The 23,172-nt window shown below is 45.1% G+C and overlaps 1 protein-coding gene across 1 annotated transcript in view; it reads right to left on the bottom strand.

Moving 5' to 3' along the window:
• Nucleotides 1–23,172, bottom strand: part of LOC115094469 (rho GTPase-activating protein 20-like) — a 146,969-nt gene that overhangs the window by 54,560 nt on the left and 69,237 nt on the right. Inside the window, exons 2-3 of the mRNA XM_029607554.1 lie at nt 20,982–21,046; nt 298–468 (exon numbers count right to left, since the gene is read on the bottom strand). Coding sequence (XP_029463414.1) covers nt 298–468; nt 20,982–21,046 — 236 coding nt within the window. The remainder of the gene's footprint in view (nt 1–297; nt 469–20,981; nt 21,047–23,172) is intronic.

Below are 23,172 nucleotides of genomic sequence, written 5' to 3'. Positions count from 1 at the left end.
TTCATCTGGAAGCTACCGCACATGGCCCGTCCTTTTACCCTTCCCACTGAAGAGCTGGCATGCAGCATTACTAGCATCTTCTGCTTTTTATTCCTCATATAGTTTAAAATATTACACTTACCTGTGCTAAAAAAGCACAGGTAAGTGTAACAAGAGCATTATCTGGCCCAAACACCCTCTAAGAGGGCATTGCTACTTCTGCAGCTGGGAGCATGACTACTTAAGCTGCCACCCAAACTCCGATCATCTCCCTGGAAACGCAATTACTAATTGCTTGCTCAGAGTCGGCTCCCTTACCTGGACTTGGCGATGATGAGTGTGTCACTGAACAGGAACAGATGTCGCTCCTGACTCTGCATCCCCATGGTCAGCTGGACCTGTTCATCCAAGATGAACACAGAATTTGGGCTGCAGAAGGCCCCCACCAAGAATCCATTCCCGGGGTGAGCTGGGAAAACTGTGACCTCCCTAGAAAATTCAAATCAGAAACTGAATGCTGTAGTTCAGAGGCAGATTGATTAAACATGCACCATACATCATGTCTGGGCTTTCCATACTTCAGCATGATAGCAGTGATCACTGAAATGACCTGTGTGTGACCTACTCCGCTTTGTTGTTTGAGTTGATGTGTTAATAAAGATCATGTTTTTCCTTAAAGTTGCATTTTTTTGCAAGCAGAATGACCCTGCCTTATCGCTGATGACATAATTGCGGCCTTCTGATTCCTGAATTGAAACTTGGGCTCAACCAGTAAGTTGCCATAATCTGGTGTCTCCCATCTCTCTCCACTGCTGGCAGGGTCTCCCAGACAGTGATTTCTGGCACCATGTGCCTCTCATGAGGTCTGTACACCTGCACTGGACTCTCGATGCCAGAAGTCGTCGGCTGTTCCAGGGATGGCACCAGGAGAAACTGCATGCAGCGCAGGAAAGTGGGAGGAGAGCGGCTGGCTGGCACTCTAGGTAATGCGCTAGTAGGCTGGTTTGGGGGACAGGGACGCCGATATTGCTAACCACATGGTTCATGGTGAATTGTAGCTCAGTGGATTCTTAAACTTGTAAGATAAGCACTGGAATATGGGATCGGCCAGGGCTCAAATTCAGAGTGAGCCACATGGTGTAAGATCAGCAGAAGCCCTGTGTCAGAAGAGGATCAGCAGCTAAGAAACCTGTAAATTGACTGAAAAACTTACCCAAGGAAATACAGATGTAAGAACACAGATAAACAACAAATGTTTGCTAATTAGCTGGAAAATAAACACCTAGATTTACATTTTATAAAGACGGAAGATCAGAAGTCCTCATCAAAATGTACTTTCTTTTTTCAATAAACTGAAACAGAGAATAATGTCAGTTTGTTTCTTTTTTGGGGAGAAGTTCATGGAGGGTAATCTCAATACTATTTTTCAGTATTACAATAGGATTTAAAAATTGTTAGCTCAGTTTTCAGAAATAAAGCCAGAGAGTTCTTGAAACTTTCAGTAACTGCTGTTGCCACATTTGTATTTCTCCTCTGTTACCTAGGACTAGTCATTCACCTGCCAAAGTATCCCCCATTTATTCATTCTTCATCTATCCATCCATCCATCCATCCCTCAATCATTCATTCTTTAGTAGAGCAATAATGGATGCCATGCAAGTATCTTTGTTCAAACAAATGGTGTTGGAACCCACGAGAGAAGGTGCTATACTCGACTTATTGCTCAATAATGCAGATAATGTCTCAGATGTCCAGGTGGGCGCCCACCTCAGCAGCAGTGATCATCGAACGGTATGGTTTAATATCACTAATAGAATAGGGAAAAGAACCACAAAGACCCGAGTTTTACAGTTCAAAAACACAGACTTTGAGGAAATGGGAAAGTACCTGGAGGAAGAACTTAAAGGATGGGAGAACGAGAGAGATGTGGATCAGCAGTGGACCAATCTAAAAGGAGCAATCACCAAGGCAACTGCTCTATATGTTAGAAACATAAAGAAAAGCAAAAGAAAATTGAAACCTATCTGGTTCTCAAAGGAGGTGGCTGACAAAATTAAAGCTAAAAGAACAGCATTCAAGAAATATAAAGGATCCCAAAGGGAGGAGCACAAAGAAGAATATTTGTATCAACTGAGGGAGACGAAGAAAACAATCAAGTTGGCAAAAAATCAAGCAGAAGAGAGGATTGCCAAGGAGATAAAAAATGGTGACAAAACATTTTTCAGATACATCAGCGAAAAGAGAAAGGTCCAAAGTGGTATAGTGAAATTGAAAGGTGGTAATGATCAATGTGTGGAGACAGACGAAGAAATGGCAGAAATATTAAACGAATACTTCAGCTCTGTGTTCACTAAAGAAGACCCTGGAGAAGGACCATCTCTACACAACAAGAAACTGGAGGGAAGTGGAATAGATGAAAATCCTTTTACAGTAGAAAATGTGTGGGAAGAGCTAAAGAACCTGAAAGTGGACAAAGCCATGGGGCCTGATGGGATTCATCCAAGGATATTGAGGGAGCTCAGAGATGTTCTGGCGGGTCCGCTGTGTGACCTGTTCAATAGATCCCTAGAAACGGGAGTGGTGCCGAGAGACTGGAGAAGAGCGGTGGTGGTCCCGCTTCACAAGAGTGGGAACAGGGAGGAGGCTGGCAACTACAGGCCGGTTAGCCTCACTTCGGTGGTGGGAAAAGTAATGGAGTCTCTGCTGAAAGAGAGAATAGTGAACTATCTACAGTCCGGAGAATTGATGGACCAGAGGCAACATGGATTCACCAGGAGAAGATCCTGTCAGACAAATCTGATTGACTTTTTTGACTGGGTAACCAAGGAATTGGACCAAGGAAGAGCGCTCGATGTCATATACTTGGATTTCAGCAAAGCTTTTGATACGGTTCCGCACAGGAGACTGGTGAATAAAACGAGAAGCTTGGGAGTGAGTGACAAGGTGGTGACCTGGATTACAAATTGGTTGACGGACAGAAGACAATGTGTGATGGTAAACGGAACCTTCTCTGAAGAGAGAGCGGTTTTAAGTGGTGTACCGCAAGGATCGGTGTTGGGACCGGTCCTGTTCAATATCTTTGTGAGCAACATTGCAGACGGGATAGAAGGTAAGGTTTGTCTTTTTGCGGATGACACTAAGATCTGCAACAGAGTGGACACGCCGGAAGGAGTGGAGAGAATGAGACGGGATCTAAGGAAACTGGAAGAGTGGTCGAAGATATGGCAGCTGAGATTCAATGCCAAGAAGTGCAAAGTCATACATATGGGGAGCGGAAATCTGAATGAACTGTATTCGATGGGGGGGGAAAGGCTGACGTGCACGGAGCAGGAGAGGGACCTTGGGGTGATAGTGTCTAATGATATGAAGTCTGCGAAACAATGCGACAAGGCGATAGCAAAAGCCAGAAGAATGCTGGGCTGCATAGAGAGAGGAATATCGAGTAAGAAAAGGGAAGTGATTATTCCCTTGTACAGGTCCTTGGTGAGGCCTCACCTGGAGTACTGTGTTCAGTTCTGGAGACCGTATCTACAAAAAGACAAAGACAAGATGGAAGCGGTACAGAGAAGGGCGACCAGGAAGGTGGAGGATCTTCATCGCATGACGTACGAGGAGAGATTGAAGAATCTAAATATGTACACCCTGGAGGAAAGGAGGAGCAGAGGTGATATGATACAGACTTTCAGATACTTGAAAGGTTTTAATGATCCAAAGGCAACGACAAACCTTTACCATAAGAAAAAAATCAGCAGAACCAGGGGTCACGATTTGAAGCTCCAGGGAGGAAGATTCAGAACCAATGTCAGGAAGTATTTCTTCACGGAGAGGGTGGTGGATGCCTGGAATGCCCTTCCGGAGGAAGTGGTGAAGACCAGAACTGTGAAGGACTTCAAAGGGGCGTGGGATAAACACTGTGGATCCATAAAGTCAAGAGGCCGCCAATGAAGAGTGGGTGACTCGCCAGAATGATGGCTACTGCCTGGAGACAATACCCTTAGTCAATAAACATACACATGGTTACTGTGACTCCAACATCACTCTAAGATTCAACAGCAAGAGGAAATGTGGAAAAAAGGATTTGCACTCACAATGACGGGAGTAGCTGGCTTGTTACGGCGGTTACTACCCCAAACCAAATATCCAAATTACTACCTCCACCTTCCTCTATTCCTGATGCCTTTCAACTAGCTTGATCACTCCATTCTTATACTTCACTTTCAATGCATATCCAGCATAGTTCTCTGCTTCAACAGCAGGGGAAAAGAAAAACTGTTACTTCACACATCCAGCAGAGCTCTCTGCTTAAACGGCAGGGGAGAAGAAAAAAGGGTTCGCACTCACAAAGCGGGGAGTAGCTGGCTTGTTACGGCGGTTACTACCCCAAACCAAATGTACCTGATACTTCACTCTCGACGCATATCCAGCATGGCTCTCTACTTCAACGGCATCGGAGAAAGACTGATACATCACGAATTTCCAGCATAGCTCTCTGCTTCAACGGCAGGGGAAAAGAAAAACTGATACTTCACGCATATCCAGCATAACTTCAACGGCAGGGGAGAAGAAAAAAGGATTCACACTCACAAAGCGGGGAGTAGCTGGCTTGTCACGGCGGTTACTACCCCAAACCAAATGTGCCTGATACTTCACTTTCGATGCATATCCAGCATAGCTCTCTGCTTCAACGGCAGGGGAGAAGAAAAAAACTGATACCTCACGCATATCCAGCATAGCTCCCTGCTTCAACAGCAGGGGAGAAGATAAACAACCAATAAGGGCTGTATAACATAATCTGGGTAAAAACAAATAAGCATGGGTGTAGCTTGCTTATTGCGGCGGTTACTACTCCTACTACCTCTAACTAATCAAGCTAGATATTTCACTTGGATGCAGCTCCTCCACCGCTCTCTACATTAATGGCGGGGGTGGAAGGGAATTAGAACCAAGAGCTAAGAGAAACAGATAAGTATGGGAGAAGAAATGAGGGAAGCTTGCTGGGCAGACTGGATGGGCCATTTGGTCTTCTTCTGCCGTCATTTCTATGTTTCTATGTTTATCCCTCATTCATTCTTCATCCATCCATCATAAATTGATTGTTCCATCAATTCCTCATGCATCCATTCTTCATCCATCATCATTCACTGATTCTTCCATCCACCAGTCCTTCATTCTTCATCCATAATTTTCTTCCATCCCTCATTCATTCTTCATCATCCATCATTCATTGATTCTTCCATCCATCCAGTCACTCTGCATTTATTCTTTATCCATCCATCATTCACTGATTCTTCCATCCATCTATCCATCCCTCTCTCATTCATTGATTCTTCCATTCCTCATTCATTCTTCCTCTGTCCATCATTCATTGTCTTCATCCATTATTCTTTCTTCACCCATCCATCCCTCATTCATTCTACATCTGTCCATCATTCATTGATTCTTCCATCTATCCATTATTCATTTGTGCATACATCCCTCATTCATTCATCTATCATTCATTTCTTCTATCCACCCATCCTCACTCATTCTTCATCTGTCCATCCCTCATTCATTCATCCATCCGTCATTCAGTCTTCATATGCCCATCATTCATTTGTTCTTCCACCCATCCATTCCTTTCATTCATTCATTCATTCTTCATCCATCCCTCATTCATTCATTCATTCATTCTTTATCCATCTATCTCATTCATCTATCCCTCATTCATTCTTCATATGCCCATCATTCATTTGTTCTTCCACCCATCCATTCCTTTCATTCATTCTTCGTCATCCCTCATTCATTCATTTTTAATCCATCCATCTCATTCATTCAGCCTTCATTCATTCTTCATATGCCCATCATTCATTCATTCTTCCACCTATCCATCCTTCATTCTTTCATTCTTCATCTGGCCCTCATTCATTCTCCCATCCACCTATCATTCATTCATTCTTTCATCTATTATTGAGAGAGCAAGTCACAAAACCATTTCTGCATATAGAATAGTGCTTTATGCTTGGAAATGGGGTCTTTGAATCAGTTACTACCCTTAACAGTAGCATGGGGGTAACCTTCACAGAGCGGCCTTCTCTGTCTGTCTCTAATGCTATTTATGGAGTAGTAACTTTGCGTATTCATATAGGAGAGGTGTTCTTGGGAGCCGGGCTGGTGTGGAGTTAGTACTTATGTGTATACTGCTGAAATTTCAAAAACACACAAGTATATTTTTCCAGAAAAAGAGACCACATGAAGAGCAGGTGTAAGTTCATGTGTGCACTTTTTTGAGTCAATTTTCAAAGGGAACCTTTTCCTTTGAAAATTGACCTAAAGTCTGCAGGTAAAAAGTAACTGCACACACTCTGAAAATTGCCCCCTCACCACACCAACCATTCATCTATGACTCATTCTTTCTTCTATCCATCCATCCCTTCATTTGTCCACCTGTCCAGTCACCCCGCCTTTGCATCCAGTCTCCATCCATTCCTTCATCTTTCTATCATTCTAACCTTTCCCCTCCCAGGCCTTTGATTTCTTTTCCTTAAGGCCCCCAGCTGGCTGGGGACTAGGATACAAAGACACATGGGAAAAAGCACAAGACAGCTTCTATGGCCAAATCCAAAAGCAAAGCACGTTCAAGAAGGCTGCTTACCCCGTAAAAATGTTGCTAGCAGTACATTTTTATGGGTTGTCATAAGGCTTGGGGCTAACTGCATGGAGCGGCAGTTACTACCCTTAAGAGAAACATGGGGTAAAATGCACAGAGCGGCAGTTACTACCTTTAACAGTAACATGGGGGTAACCTTCATGGAGTGGCAGTTACTACCCTTAACAGTAACATGGGGGTAACCTTCATGGAAGGGCAGTTACTACCCTTAACAGTAACATGGGGGTAACCTTCACGGAGGGGCAGTTACTACCCTTAACAGTAACATGGGGGTAACCTTCACGGAGCGGCAGTTACTACCCTTAACAGTAACATGGGGGTAACCTGCACAGAGCGGCAGTTACTACCCTTAACAGTAACATGGGGGTAATCTGCATTGAGCGTTACTGCAGCAGCAGTTCTAACATAAGAAACTTGCTGGGCAGATTGGATGGACCAGTTGGTTCTTTTCTGCAGTCATCATTACTATGTTACTGAGTAGGAGAGGAAAGGCGACCTCCAGGCTTAGCCTTAGGGAGGGGATGTTTCCAGGGTTAAACATTTTGTGTGTGTGTGTGTGTGAATTTGCCCGTTTAATAGGTGGCTAAACTTGCGCACATATATCAAGTTTCCTCAGAGGCAGAGGCCGGGGGTGGGGCTGAGGAGCGGTTTGTATGCCCTGAAAATTCCCCCCCCAAAAAATTCTGTGCACAATTTAGCAGGTGTGCAGGTAGTTTTGGTGGGAAAATTTTCAAAAGGGAAAGTGTAGGTGTGTCTGTCTGCAAACTCTCGATCTGAGAATTGGTGTGACTGCCTTATTTATGTAACCCTGACTAGGACCACCAGGTAGCAGAGTGGAAATATTCTGGAGGGTTCCTGCTCTCTTCAAGGTCATCCAGAGGACAGAGGGTCCTGGTATTGCAGAGCTCCCGTGGGTTACAGGGTTGGTGCACTCTGCATATGCCCTTTCTGTTAAGGAGGGGGAAGGGGGATTAGGAAGTGGTGTTGGCAGGGGATGAGGTCATGGTTTTTGAGATAAGGTGGGATGTGTATTGGATGGAAGGTTATTTAAGATGTGGAGTTGGACTTGGGAGTGTAAAGGCTCCTGAGACAGAAGGGATTGTTACTGTTTTGGGAAGAAGTAGTAAAGATTCCTGTTGCCATCCAGAAGGAAGACCCTGAAGTCGAAGGGGCACTGTCCTCACTGGGGACAACCTTGCTGCCCAGCAGACCTTGGAGCTAAGTGGGATTTTTGTGTGATTTCTTCCTTAAAGAAAGTTATGAGAAGAAGAAGAAGGTTTCTGCTGATCTTGTTTGAGTTTTTTTGGACTGTATCCTGTATTTCAACTGAAGATTTCTCCTATGAAGAATTGTTTTACCTTTGAACTTTCAATAAATGTTCTTTATTTGGGACCAACCATTATTGTGGTCACTGGATCCTGTTATACTGGGTAAATCTTCCCTTGGGTCTCCCAGAGACTGATCTGGTCCCCGCTGGTGATACCTGAAGGACCCTGACTGATCCCAGAGCTGCAAAAATGTAATTCACCACCTCATAACCATAAACCCCAAGGAAAAGGGGTTTATGGTTATGAGTGCAGTTTAAAATTGACCCCCTTAATGCTAGTCTTGCCAACAGGAAACTCCAAAACTATCTGGACATTTAACCCATCACTTCCATGACACAAGTGAAGCCTTCAGGCCCCAACAAGCAGCAGACCAGGCCTTGATATTCTGTACTAAAGTAGGCAGTGCTGCGGACTTCTAAACTGGGAAGGAAGCAGCCTTGTCCCTGACATACTGTTTTCTGTGGCACAGCACATGGTTGTTCCTCTTTTGAGGGACAGTTCCTCTTGTTGGTCACAAGCGTGCATTGGCACGGCAGGCTATAAAAATTCAACCAGGCTCAGTGCATTTTATTTTTTTGCGAAGTTTGCATGTTCCCAGTCACTGTGAAAGTGTTTGCATGTCATCTGTGGATGCTTTCCACGTTGCACTGGTCCCCAAACAGCTTGTGTGTGCCGGTGAGCACTGCAGAGTGAGTTTTCTTTGGTATAGTGTCAGCCTCAGGCACTGTACTTCTCAGAGTACTGTGCTAGTGCATACAGGAAATATTTTTCATTTGAGAATGAAAAATCTATCTGCCAAATACCAGAAGAGGACAACCAATTGAACAACCAAGAGTTGGAATATTTCAGAAAAAAAGTTCAGAGATGCCCATAAAATGGGTACAACGAGGAACCTCAAACACCCAAGGCTTTCATCATCAGTTCCTTTGTTGTTGCACATCATTATATTTTTTTAGTTTTTAAATGCAATTTTTTATATATATATGCACATTGGGGCCAGCACATATTGATTCACTCAAAAAAACATAAAAAATATTTTTTGCTACTAAGCTCTGCACAAAATCATATAGGGACCAACTAACACTACTTTGTCAGAAAGTTTATTTTCAAAAAGATGGTTAATAAATTAGAATAAAAAAAATACCAACACCCTACGTGGGTTGTGTTTCGATCATCAATCTTCTTCAGGGAAAGCTGATAACTTAGGCTGGGGCTGTGATCGAGACAGAGCTGTGTTTTGCAGGAAGAAGCAGATTTTGCTGGATTGTTAAGTAACTGTTTTTGATAAAATCGCATTTCTTCTATTTAAGATTCAAAGCATTGGTAATCCATTAAAACATATATTACAGTAACAATTAAAATAAAATGTGTAACAAAAGTTCACACAATGTAATCACAAAATAGAAAACAATACTTAACAAACCCAGGCAGTCAAAGTAAATAAAATCTACAATGCAAAACTAAAATTATACAGTAATAAAAATGACAGTTAAATATTATAACTGAATATAAAATGTCAATACATAATGGGCCAAATAATAGCAAAAGTGGCGCGACTAATAATCATAAAATTATATGTCACAACAGTCAAGACAAATATCGCATCATGATCATTGTTAGAAACAATAAAACAGCATTTGCTTTAGTACAATCATAAAAGAACATAAAATGATAAAACGTACTGTCCAGTCAAAACTGGACAAAGTGATGTGTATAAATGATAGAGAATGGCTCCCCAGGAGACTTGATATACTGTTTACCTTCTGAACCTATTACTAGCTGAAGGAGAGGGGATGTTGGTGAAATGTCTTATCCTGCACAGATTATGCAGGAAATCATAAGACCTTCAGTTATTGTTTGCTTCAGGGTGAGATTCTACCAAAAGAGGAAACAGCAGCACATCAGCGGCTGCTCTCTGTGCCCATGAAGTCTGGAGGTATTTATATCAACTGCAACATGATAAAATAATCCAGTTCTCTCTCAACATGTTAAAGTACATTAAAATAACCTCAAGGGTGCAGCCCTGAAAAAGCTATGCATTGTGAGGTAGCCAGGTTCAGATTCCATGTCCAACAGGGCTAGTTGGGCCTGGAAACACCACAGAGGCGGCATGTATAGGCCAAGGAAGGGAGAAATGACAGCCATTACAGTGACAGCACCTACTGACCAGGATGAGGAGGGGAGGAAGTGGCAGATTCTGCTGAGGGATTAAAGTGAAAAAGACAAAAAAATTATAACCACAGATCCAAGTAAAGCAATGTGTGTGGAAAAGGAGAGTCCATAGCCAGCTAGAACATCCAAAGAAGGTCATAGTCCTGGTATACTGGAGATTGTGTCACGGATGTCAGCCCTTGGGCTGTGGCATGGTTGATGCAGCCTAGCAGGTGAACCCTCTAGGCTCACGCTGACAGCAGCTGGATTCGCTTTTACTGGGACTGTAGCTGGAGCTTCACTTATAGCAGCTCTATTCCCTGTAGGTTGAGCCCTTGGCTTCCAGGGATAGGCAGGGCATAGGCAAAAGTCCTTTAAGAAGTGGTCAGATGAAATCAGGGTATGGGCTGAGGTCAGGACTGACAGCTAGCAATGGAATCCGGATCCAGGGCAGGGCAGGCAGCAAGCAATCAGTATCCGGGTCCAGGCTAAGGTCAGGGCAGGCGGCAGTCCAGAAGAGTAGTCAATATCTGTGGCAGAGGTTAGAAACCAGGAATCAGGCAGTGACAGACAGACAAGACTAGCCAAGGTACAGGGGACCAAATACACAGGCAGGGTGGACAGGCGGGCAACAGAGAGGCAGGGCAAAGCAAGGAAACAACAAGGCAAGGCAGGATAACAAGGAGGCAAGACAAGGCAAAGGCTCAGAGACGAGTAGCAACACGCACTGCAATGCAGGAGGACCTGTTGTTGAGGCACCAGCTGGAAGGGTGGCCGGGGTTTAAATCCCCAGCCTGCACTGACATCTGCCGGCGCTGCTGCTGGTGCTGCTTCCCATCACGGAGGTCCTTGTAGTTCAGCACATGCCATGTGCAAGCGCCTAGGAGGACCCAAGGAGGCAAGATAGTGGCATCCATGCTGTGTGGGCATCGGGGCTCTCCCACGGCCGGCTAAACGTTACGGATTGAAGTCTTAGTGGAGGAGAGGACAACTTCTGCTCCTGGGCATCACACTTACCAGGTTTGTTTGTAGTATGATAAACGCTGCACATTGGGATTTTCTTGCACACGAGGCTCCTTTTTGTTCTGTGGTTATCAAGATTCTTTATCTACTGTCTATCTTAAAATGTAGCTCCTAAAGGCTAAATCCACGAAGCAACTGGGCTTAGGTGAAAAAGTCTATAGACTTTCCAGAGAGAGAGCCCCAGAATTACTCCCAGTGAGAGATCATGCAGGATGGTGGAGAGAGCAGACACAGCCAGAACCGTGCGCTGGGGAGCAGTCTGATAGCTCCTTGGCCTGGCTCTCCACAGCTGCTTGGAGGTGTAATCTGCTTTCACTGTGGGCTCTCTCCTGCTTTGGTGTCCCGGGCCGCGGAGGGAGTGAAGTAGGGACACATGATAGTTTCCCATTTCCTGCTGCTCTTTCTGTGGTCAAATACTGTACAACTCATCCAGTCTGTCCCCAAGGGATAAAAATAAAAAATCTCCTGTGTAAGCACATTAGTCCAGAAAACCTCTGCAAGAAATGATTCCATGATAATAGGTTTATCTATTTTATTCTACTAGAAAAAATAAAAATTAAAACTGGCTGGCAATAAACAATGTAACATACAGTATTCTTAAGATCTTTCAATAAGTATATTCTAAACAATCCATCAAGAAAATGTTTTTTTTTTTAATATTTAGAAACAATATGAACACATTGAAACTTTTTCTATTTTAGCCAGAAATACTTTAAACACTGGTAACAATTATATTTTTTCCTCATAGGATTTTAAGCCAAAACAGCTGTATCTGATACCTATTGTATTTATCTTTATTTTAAGTGCACAGTTTGAATTTTTAAGAAATGGATTCTTTGTGTTAAATTTCTTTTTAGGTTATTCTGGTACGCAGTCTCTTCAGGTAAGTATTTTTGGGTTTTTTCTTTTTGTGTGTATCTGTTTTTCCTTAGTATTTTCTCTTTTTGTTTGGCTTTACTCGAGTCCACTAAAGTGTTATCAGTGTGGCCTTTTCCTTGATGTAGTGCTGCACTTATCTGTGATCTGTTGTCACAGCTCCGGGTGAAGCTTGGGCAATGGATCTGGATGTAGCGAATGTCCTTGGAAGACAAGTCCAGATCTTCTGAGTGTTGATTCTTCCTTTAGTGTTCTCTCCTCCAGAGATACCTACTGCCTGACTTTACAAAATCAATAACAAAACATAACTTCTTGACATCGAGAATCTTCTTCCAGCTAGGAGATTCTTAGGGGGGATCATTTTCAAAAGGGATCGCACGCGAAAAGGGACTTTTCGCGTGTGATACCTAGATCGGGGCGGATTCTGGACGGCATCCGCACCGGAAGGGGAGGAGTCGGGGCAGACGCCGTGAAGACGTCGCTGACGGCAAAAACGTAAGGGCCCTTTTCGCTGCCAGTTTCGTGCCCAATAGCACAACCTTTTACGATGGTGCTATTGGGTGCGAAAGCCGGCAGCGATTGCACCGCGGAGGTGCGATCACTGCCGGCTTTCGCAGGCCTACCCCTGCTTCGCCACCCTGCCCCCCGTTATCACTGCGACCTTAGAAAATCCAGGCCTTAGTGAGGTGTCCATTGGCTTAATGAACTGATCTGCTAACTATGAAAAATAAAAGTATAATCAGAAATTCCCTGTCTTAAACCTTCTACTCACTCCTTTTCACACTCTTCTCCACGTCCTTCTATCAAGAACAGGTGAAATAGAACGTCCTTCCAGTTCAATATTGTTACAACTAACTATTCTGTAACCTTACCTTAACACAGGTGCAGGAACAACTCTGAATCTAACTCCCCTTTTCCTCCCAGTTTCCCCACACTCAGACAGTAACACAGATGTTACCAATCCCTGTGACTGTTCCCCTTAGGTGAAGGCAGACGCCTCCAATATTTCCTCTTGGGATGGCACAGCTGGTGAACAGCGCTGCCACCCTTGTCCAGCACCACCCATCTTTTGCCTAAGGTTTCCCACATGAAAACTTTTTTCCCCACAGAGCATATCTTTGCTCTGCTGACATTATCCACAAAGCAATGCACTATACAATTTCTCATATAACTTATTCCTGCACCTCTCAACCTTCTCCATACCATGGCACAGGTGCCAACGTATTTAATGTCTACCATTTTTGTACAGCAGTTGTGCTAACTTTAAAAGCACCAGAGGCTGGTCACTTTCCTCCCCTGGTGTCCTTCCACTCGCCATTTCACTCCTTTTAGCCACTAGGGTATTCCTTGTGCTTCTATGAGTGCCATGGTGGCCTTCAGTTCCATTGAGCCACCCGTAGTTCCCTATCTGTTGCAGGCGATAAAACTGGCATGGAATTCTCTATGTACCAGAGCCCTGGTATTTGGGCTTATCCTGGTCATGAAAATGTGTCCAACCACTTTGTTACAGGTATTGGGGGCTAGTACAGGGCACTCTATCACGCAATTGCCCCGGTTCTTTAATTTTAATTAGATTCACCATGGTGGCACTGGCAACCCATTCCCGGATTTTCTCCTGAACTCCCATACACAGAAGGGGATTATCCAGGGATCCTTACTGCTGCAGGTAAAACTTTTGATACTGTTCACAGGATTATGGAAACCCATTGTGGTGCCATCTTGGACGATGACACCCATGCCTGGAACTGTGCGTACAGGGGAACATTCCTCTTTAGATAGCCAGTTGGCTAGCTACTCCAGGGAACCGGAAATGGCTTCCGCTGCAGGCCTCTTCTTGAGCAAGCTCACTGTGTGAGAGCTGAACCAGTTCCTTCACTGAAATGGTTTATACTGAAGTGCCCTTTTCGAGCACTATAACAAGCCAGGAAGCAAAACTAGCTCCATTAGCAGAACTTTTACCACAACTGAAGTTAAGGTACAAAAGCCTTAAGAGAAATTGTGGAACACATTGTTTTGTGTGGAGTGTGAACAAATCAGACCTGTTTGGAACTAATGTGGATTGCCAAGTCTGCTTATCTGTATCTTCACACAACACATGGGATATTAAAGAGAAGATTTCCTGATAGGTCCGGTTCAAGATCTACCGAGCTAAAGGTCACGAACCCCAAGCTGTTCAGGTCCCCCCAGGACAACAGGTTGCAATATCATCATTTCATTGTCTGTGAGCCAAAATCAGTCTCTGTTCTCTAATTCTGTTCCTTCCCCCAGATAGTCAATCTCTTTTCTTTTTTTCTTGTTTTATTTCTCATATTTTTTTATGTTACTTTGTCAGAAACCATGTGCACTTTTTATGAACATTTGTTCTTGAAACCCTCCTTTCCCAAAGTCAGAGTTTGGACGTTTGGGCCTCAATTCTGGGGTGTGAAATTTTCCCTGGGCCATGTGGCTATGTTTAGCTGCTGTTAAAGTAGGTATTCCCAGGGGATTATAAACCTGTAGTAGTCCGTCCCCCCCCCCGTCCCCCAATCACAGAAAAAGCAGTGGCAAAGTGTGTGTGGCTTCTTGAAATGTGTCCCTAACGCGTAGCAATGCTGTGGCACTATTTGGATTCTGATGACAATTAGCCCTGCAGCACCGTCATTGACTCTTCTCTACAACAGTAAGAGCGTTGAAGCTGGAGGAGAGTTAAAAAAAAGCAAACAACTTCAACACCGAGGTAAATATCTTCAGAAAGGCAAGAAGATGTTAATGATTTTGTTGGTTTTATTGACTGACTTACTCAAATTAATTTTGCTGGCGTCGCTGCTCTGAGCCATTAGAACATTTTTATACAATGTGCAGTAATGTTTTAGAAAACTCAGACACTTGCTGGCGAATGCCCAGAGTTGATAGTTCAGTGTGGGATTTCGGCCCAGAGATAAACATGAAGGTTTGTTTGCTTCAGAGTTCCAGTCACTTAACCTTATTTTTCATTTCAAGAATTAAATAAACCATTACAGGGGTAGGGGATTTTCATGAGCATTAGCATAACTAAACAGTCCAAAAGCATTATAGCACAGCAGGAGCAATGCCAGCTCTGCGGTTAACGGCGCTATCTCACGGAGATTACTGAACTGCGCAGATACTGTGATCTAGTAAATGAAACATACTGAGTCAGATGTTTGAAACAGCTTCCTGGTATTAAAGGAAATGGTTGACAGAGTTTCTGGACCTGCTAATGTTTCTCCTCTTCTAGACTTCCAGTTCAATCAAAATCTCGCCCAGTTCCGTTCACGTGCGCTGCTGCTGTTTCTGAAGGGGTGGGCTTGAGGCTGAGGGTCCACAGGCCTTCATTTGGGACTGCTAGGGACCATCACCCCATTCCTGTAGCCCAGCTTAACTGAGAGGGACTGGCATGACCCCCTTTCAGTTCATGTGCCCTGGACTCTGCCTTTGTCAGCCCGGTAAGCAGCAGATCAGGCGGTGCTGCCAGGCCATCAGGTCAACCCCAGTCAAGGTGTTGAAAAAAAAAAAAAAGCTAAAAATATTTGGCAAACGTAACCTTTACTGAAAGGTTACGTTCCTGGTTCAGTTTATGCAAGTTTTATACAAATCACTTACAGATATTGTAAGAAGAAGAAAGAACAATCAGATTAAAAAAAAAACTAGGGCTGCCCTGGTGGCTGATTGCAATGTACAGAGTCTTGGGTTCAATTCTTGCCTCTGGTCTTTCACTCCCTAGGTCAGCCAGGGCTGAGGATGCATTCACAGCCCCTAGGATTAGTCCAGCTGATTGCCTTGGATTTAGCGCACTTTTTTTTTCCCACTACCTTTACTTCTGATGTTGTGTATTAATTAGTGTGCAAAATTCTTGCGCTAAGTGAAAAGGTAACGGAGTGAGCTAATTATAGCACACTTTGCATGCTAATGGCCTGCATATGAAATTACTTCCAATGCAGGGCAGTGCCTTAAGAATTAGCACATATTTTGCTCCAGTTTCAGAAAATTGTCAGCATGAAACTGAAATTTTAACTTCCCACTGACCTCCCTGGAGACAGGTTTCCCAATTTGGGGACCTGGGACCCCCTACCCAAAAAGAAAAACAAAAGAAGCAGGGCAATGTGGGCATGAATCCCTACCCTCCCATCTCCCACCCACCTAAGTCAGTAAAAAATAGAAGCCCCCGATCCCCCTACAATGTTAAAATTGGCGGGCCACCTAATTCCCAATCACCCCCCACTCCACCTCACACCTTCAAAAGCTTCAGGGACCCCAGTAGGGAGGAGAAGAGGACTTATCTCCTCCTGGTTTGCAGTCGATGGCACAGCCCTCACTTGTACTGGCATTTAATATTATTCACTTACTCTGTTGAGAGGACACTTCAGTGACAGCTCATGTGTGCTATGCATTTCACTTCCTTACTGCATTCAAAGTAAATATTTACCGTGGTAGTTAAAAAAAAAAAAATCAGAGCGCTGATTTTTTAAATGTGGACATATATTACATGGGCCCCATAGTCATTGTGCAATGGAGACACCTAGTGGCTGGATTCTGCATCCATGACTACAAGATTCTGGATGTCCGGGTGCAACCCAGGACTGTTCCTTCAGTGCTGGACTGAAATGAGCTGGGAGGGGATATATACTCCTGGGGGAATTCCGCACTACTGCGGAGCACAGAATTTGCGCTGAATTCCCCTGCTGTAAAAAATGTATAGTTTTTGTAGAGAATTCCTGAGAAAGGCCCTATGGGCTACAAGTGGAGCCCGTCCCCTCATGGCAAAGATGAGGCCCAAGAATCAGCTGGCTGCAAGCAGAGTGGCAAAGATCAGGAGGCCCAACATCAGAGAAAGCCCAGAATAAGAGGCAAGAAAGCTTGTACAACTACAAGGGAAAATCTCCATGTAGTTGTACATGAAGGCTGTGTGTTTATGAGAGGGACAGAGGAAGCCTGTGTGAGGGCTCCGATTCCAAAGGAGCAGGAGGAGAGCACAGGATTAAGTTCTGTAAAACTTCTATAACAGGATACAGTTCCTACAAAAGTGGAGGCTTTCAGATAGCCTTCTGGGCTACGATAGCTCACAGGCTCTAATCCTTCTTCTGCCAAACTAAAAACCCCAACCCCATAGAGAATGTTTTAGCTTCCATTGTAGCAAACTGCAAAATACAACAAAAGCAATAAGAATAGCTAAAAGCAAACTAACAAAGTACTTGGGTAGAGGTGATCCATGTGTTTAAAGGTTAAAAGGTTTTGGATTTCTAAATCTCTTCCTCTGCCAAAAGTCAAACAAGCACTCTTCCAAGAGACATCCTGGTACAACGTTCTTCCAAGAGATACCCTGGTACAGTGCTTTTCTAAGAGACACCCTGATACAGCACTCTCCCAAGAGATTCCTTGGTACAGCGCACTCCCAACAGACTCCGTGATATAGAACTCTCCCAAGAGACTCCTTGGTACAGCACACTCCCAAGAGACACTCTGGAACAGCGCTCTCCAAAGAGACTCCATGGTACAGCGCTCTCCAAAGAGACTCCATGGTACAGTACTCTCCAAGAGACACCATGATATAGACCTCTCCCAAGAGACTCCTTGGTACAGCACTCTCCCAAGAGACTCCGTGATATAGAACTCTCCCAAGAGACTCCTTGGTACAGCACTCTCCCAAGAGACTCTGTGATATAGAACTCTCCCAAGAGACTCCTTGGTACAGCGCACTCCCAAGAGACACTCTGGTATAGTGCTCTCCAAAGAGACTCCATGGTACAGCACTCTCCCAAGAGACACTGTGGTACAGTGCTCTCCCAAGAGACACCCTAATATAGCACTCTCCCAAAAGACACTCTGGTATAGCGCTCTCCCAAGAGACACCCTAGTATAGCGCTCTCCCAAGAGTCTCCCTGGTATACAGCGCTCTTCCAAGAGACATCCTGGTACAATGTTCTTCCAAGAGACACCCTGGTACAGTGCTTTTCCAAGAGACACCCTGATACAGCACTCTCCCAAGAGACTCCTTGGTACAGTGCACTCCCAAGAGACACTGAAATAGTGCTCTCCCAAGAGACTCCCTGGTACAGTGCTCTCCCAAGAGACACTCTGGTATAGCGCTCTCCCAAGAGTCTCCCTGGTACAGTGCACTTCCAAGAGACACTCTGGTATAGTGCTCTTCCAAGAGTCTCCCTGGTACAGTGCACTTCCAAGAGACACTCTGGTATAGCGCTCTCCCAAGAGACTCCCTGGTACAGTGCTCTCCCAAGAGACACTCTGGTATAGCGCTCTCCCAAGAGTCTCCATGGTAGAGTGCACTTCCAAGAGACATTCTGGTATAGCGCTCTCCCAAGAGTCTCCCTGGTACAGTGCACTTCCGAGAGACACTCTGGTATAGTGCTCTTCCAAGAGACTCCCTGGTACAGTGCTCTCCCAAGAGACACTCTGGTATAGCGCTCTCCCAAGAGTCTCCCTGGTACAGTGCACTTCCGAGAGACACTCTGGTATAGCGCTCTCCCAAGAGACTCCCTGGTACAGCATTTGGCCTCCTGATGTAAGAGATGCACCATAGCCCAAAACCAGGAGACACCTGTGAGCACTATCAGCTATTCCAGCCTGCCACAGCATGATAGCAGGAGGCTAATTGTAACCATCAACCTGATGGGGGAACACTGGCACATAAAGCTACTAAGCTAGTAAAACTGTCAAGGACAATTTAACCGCTTGCTAACTATCAAAGGATGGCCCAAATCCAGTTACATTTGTTTACTAAAATGGGCATGAAAGGAAGCAAATGACTTTCGAAACCCAGCCTAGAGAGATCCCAGATTTGAAGTCTGACTGATGTAAGCTGAGGCTGAGGTCCTATGCTGGGTGATGCCCTCCTCACCCTGCGAGGGATGGCACAAGGCCCACTCGCTTCTTTCCTGCCATATTTCAGCACCGTAGCTCTATGTGCACCTCAGGCAAGCTGGGCCTTCTGATCTTAGGGTGTTACATGGGATGTCCTTCTTAGGGTGTTACAAGGGATGTCCAGTTACAAGGGATGTCCTAGCCCTCTGAAGCCTGCAGTTTCTCTGTGAATCGAGGTCTGATTACCTTTTCTTGCCAGACAATTCTCGAACGTTCAGACTCCACTCATTTTAACAAGTGTGTTGATCTCAGTCACTATTGTAGGCTGGCGCATGGATTTAACAGAATCCCAGGCTTTGTGCAGAGTTTCAGCCACCCCCTTCCCATGGGGGAGATTCTGAGTGGCAGTGAGTTGCGGGCCATCTGACAGCAGGCTTAGAAGAACCAAATTCACTTCAGGTGATCAGACCACCCAGCCTGAGGTCTCTTCTCGCTCTAAGCACGGTATTTCTTCCCCATCCCTTTGTACAGATGTTACTTCCTTGTTTTAGATCCATTTCTGCTAAGCTCTGCTTAGACAGCAGCTTGCCAGAAACGAATGCGCCAGTCTAGCGCGTTCGGCAAGGATGCAACCTGCAGCGAGGGGAGATGTGTGCCCAGCTGTGTCCTCTTCTCCCCAGGCTACTCCTGCTCCGCACAGATGTGATGTCAAGCGACCTTTTTGTCTTCCAAAAGAATCTTCCTGTTCTCTGTCTCTCACAGGACGTACTGGCATGCACTGCTGAAAACGTTTGAGCTGCTAAGCACTGGAGCCCAGGTGCCTTGGGAAACGGGGAAAACGTCCTTGCTACTGGCAGCAGAGTTCTTTCATACCTCCAGACTCAGAAGTACTTACGAGTGGCAGATTTTGTAAGAGAAAGGTGTTTATATCTTGATGAACAGGAGTCAAAAAATATGCAGGAAGAAGACAGAGGGAAAATTGTCCAATTCTGGATAAACAAGGGGGAGCCTCCTTGCTGGAGAAGGATACCTGACAGATTTGCGGAAAGCACATTCAGGTCTGTATCATAAAGACATCCCTGAGGATGTATTAGTTAATGACAGCTTCATCTGTCAATGCTGCACTGCTAGAGCTATCCAGCCCTGAATGATCTCTAATTATTGTCACACCACGGAAAAAAAACAACTTCTTACATCCTTCCATACATCAAGCAGAGCACAGCACTGGGATTATTATTGGTGCTTCTTTGGACACAGGAGAGAGACACAAGGGAGGCAGAGTTGCCATGCGCTTGGTCCCATCATTTTGGCTTACTCCTACTTCACCACAGGACCTTGCAGACTGTCACTGGACCTGGGCTCTCTGGTCACCTACAGCTCGGTCAGATCCTGCCATCCAGCTGCGATTCTGCAGCGATCTCGTGGCGCTTTGTTTTCTGGATCTCTCTTTTCCTTCTTCTTCTTCTTCCAGTTCAGTCAGAACCAGTGCTGATATCCTGGCATTTCCCCCCTCCCCCTCCCACGGCTCAGCAAGGGTCCTGAGGCCTGAATCATGGGCTCTGAATCTGGCCCTTAACAAGAACCATGACTGCCCCCCCCCCCCCCGCCCCCACCACCACCCCGGGGCTATAAACATTGCTTCCATACCACCCCGCAGGCCCCAGCTGACCCCCGGGGTGCGGGAGACCACAGCGTGGAGATGGAACTGGAGACCTTCTGCATGGCAATGCACCGCACGATCGCTAAGCAATAAGACATTTTACCCGTGGCTCTGGAATCATAGGTGGGTGATGCGGGATGCAGGGGGAGGCCACAAGATGATAACCTCAGTGAGATAATCAGGACGGTCAGGCACGTGTGTGTGATTTCCCAAGCATAAAACAAACCATAGGCCCGGGGTGTGGCAGGATCAGAAAAATCTAAGAAGTTTAATACCACTGCAGGAGAAAACGGTGTATTCTGATTTACAGTGATCTGATTTTGTGGCAGACTCTGGAATGAACAGAAGAGAAAAACATTGGGAATCTGGAGGATCTATGCAATGCCTTATTGAATGTCGAGCTCTCTGCCATCGACAAAGACCCTTGCGGGGGCAAATAAAAAAAACAATAGATTTGGATTAAGCAGAGAAAGAAAATGCTGGAGGTGAGACCTCCTCTTACCTGGAGTGTGCTTTAGACTTGGCAAAAGGAGTGGAGCGCCTGCGCTGGACGGTGGCATTCATCTTCTGTTGGAGAAAGTGAGAATTATCAGGATCTTTGCAGTCTGCGGATCTTTATCTGCGGATCTTTACATGAGCCCGAGGCTTTTATTTATCCTGGGCTGATAATGCATCAGTAGCATGGGTTCTTCTTAGTGTTTGGGTAATTGCCAGGTTCTTGTGGCCTGGTTTTTGGCCTCTGTTGGAAACAGGATGCTGGGCTTGATGGACCCTTGGTCTGACCCAGTATGGCAATTTCTTATGTTCTTATGTTCTTAAGAATAGGAGACAACTGAGGAACGGTGCATGAGACTAACCACAGATAAAGAAATTGTCTTATAATCTGGAGACAGTTCAGCAGTTATAATACAGCTAGAATGAATGTAGGCGTGAGCCGGGCCAGCAAAAATTCACAGCACTGCTGTCTGTATGGAAAACACGGGTTACTGTTGGCAGTAAGGTGAACACGCACATATTGTCCTGTTAAAAATCAGCCCCCAAAGCTACTGCCCATTAATACATCCACTCCTTTCTCTCCTATTGCCTCCTGTACCCCCTTAGCTTGCAAGCTTTCCAGAGCAAGAAATTATTTGGGGCTGAAATAATAATCTTATTATTATTATTATTATTATTAATAATCATTTGCATAGTGCATTAGCAGAAGTGCACAGTGTTGTGTACAGAGACATCTAATGAACAGTCCCTACTCCTTGGGGCTTGCAATCCAGCCAAGATAAGAGCCAATGAAAAACAGGTAAAGAGGCTTCGAGCTAAAACAGCAAGGCCATGACTGAGAAGAACTAAAGCGGGTGGTTGGTTATTATAGGTGGGATCTAATTGCGTGCCATGAAATACAATGTTGGAGCCAGGAAAGGACGACCTTGGGAAGCCACCTGTCCGTATCTACTCTTAAACAGGCCTAGAATATCTACCCCTCTCATGTAGGACACTGAGAGACAGACTCCCAGCCTAGAGGACCGGTTTGCATGAGCAGGAAGGCTGAAGCACTGAACAGATGGGAGGCATTAAGTTGGAACAGCGAGGCCACCGTGGATGAAAGAATGAATGAATGAACGGGAATTCCTCTGTTAGAGGCGGCGAGGTGCACCCTGCTGGGGATGGACTGTGTTTTTTTTTAGCTGCAGGTGAAGGACATCGTTGGGTACACTTTGTGCTGATCTAATGAGTCCGGTCCTGGGGTGCCTGAATTCATAAGAACGTGCAGGAGATTTTTGGTTGCCCACATGAAAATATCACTTTCAGCCCCGATTACAGCAGAGGGGATTGCTAAAAATAACAGTGGTTGCAAGACTGTTTATTTAGAAAAGAAGCACTCGGAGAGAGAACATCTGGATGCCCTGATGGGAGAGAAAAGTTCTTTATAAGGGGATAGAAAAGCAAACCAAAGTTATCTAAAGAAAGAGGCAAACTTTGGGATTTATAAATGAAATTCTTTTGAATTCTGCTAGGAGGAGACCTTGGCACGTCTCCTGGGGGATGCAGGGTTACCGGGTAATGTATTTAGTGACTCTTATAATCCATACAGGGCCTGACAGCAGAAATGTAGCCAAGTTTCTTCCTTTGAGCTCAAAGAAGACAATGTGTAGCTAAAGGCATTTCGCAGCCTTATTGATATCATTGGGGCAAGACAGCAGCTGGAATTTGGATCTAGCACTGGCTCTGGGGCTCCTGCACTTTACATGGAGAACTTCCTGGGGCAAAGTAAGTGCTTGTGTGTAAGGGTGCTCTCACCCCTCCCACTGCTTCCTCCCATTCACTCTCCTCCATCCCCTCCCTCCCCATCCCTTTCCTAGTCCCCTCCCACCTGGACTCCAATATTGTCAGCAATTGCTGGGGCCTAGGAACACCCAGCAGCCCATCTGCTGTCCGCAGCAGTTCTTTCTCTGCTGGTGGGCGCTAGGAATCCCCTCCAGCTCTTCTTCCGGTGGGTCTTTTATTTATTTTTTTTTGTTTCATTTTGCTGTTGGGATTGGGAAACCCCCACCAGCTCCTCTCCTATCCTGGGGATCCCCCAGCCAGTCAGATTTTCAGGATATCCACAATGAATATGCATGAGAGAAAATGTGCATGTTATGGAGGCAGTGCATGCAAATTTTCTCTCATGCATATTCATTGTGGACTGGCTGAGGTGT

The sequence above is a fragment of the Rhinatrema bivittatum genome, chromosome 6 (genome assembly GCF_901001135.1).
Source record: "Rhinatrema bivittatum chromosome 6, aRhiBiv1.1, whole genome shotgun sequence".
Taxonomy (NCBI): domain Eukaryota; kingdom Metazoa; phylum Chordata; class Amphibia; order Gymnophiona; family Rhinatrematidae; genus Rhinatrema; species Rhinatrema bivittatum.
The sequence above is the reverse complement of the archived record's forward strand: the minus strand, read 5'-3'. Positions and strand labels throughout refer to the sequence as shown.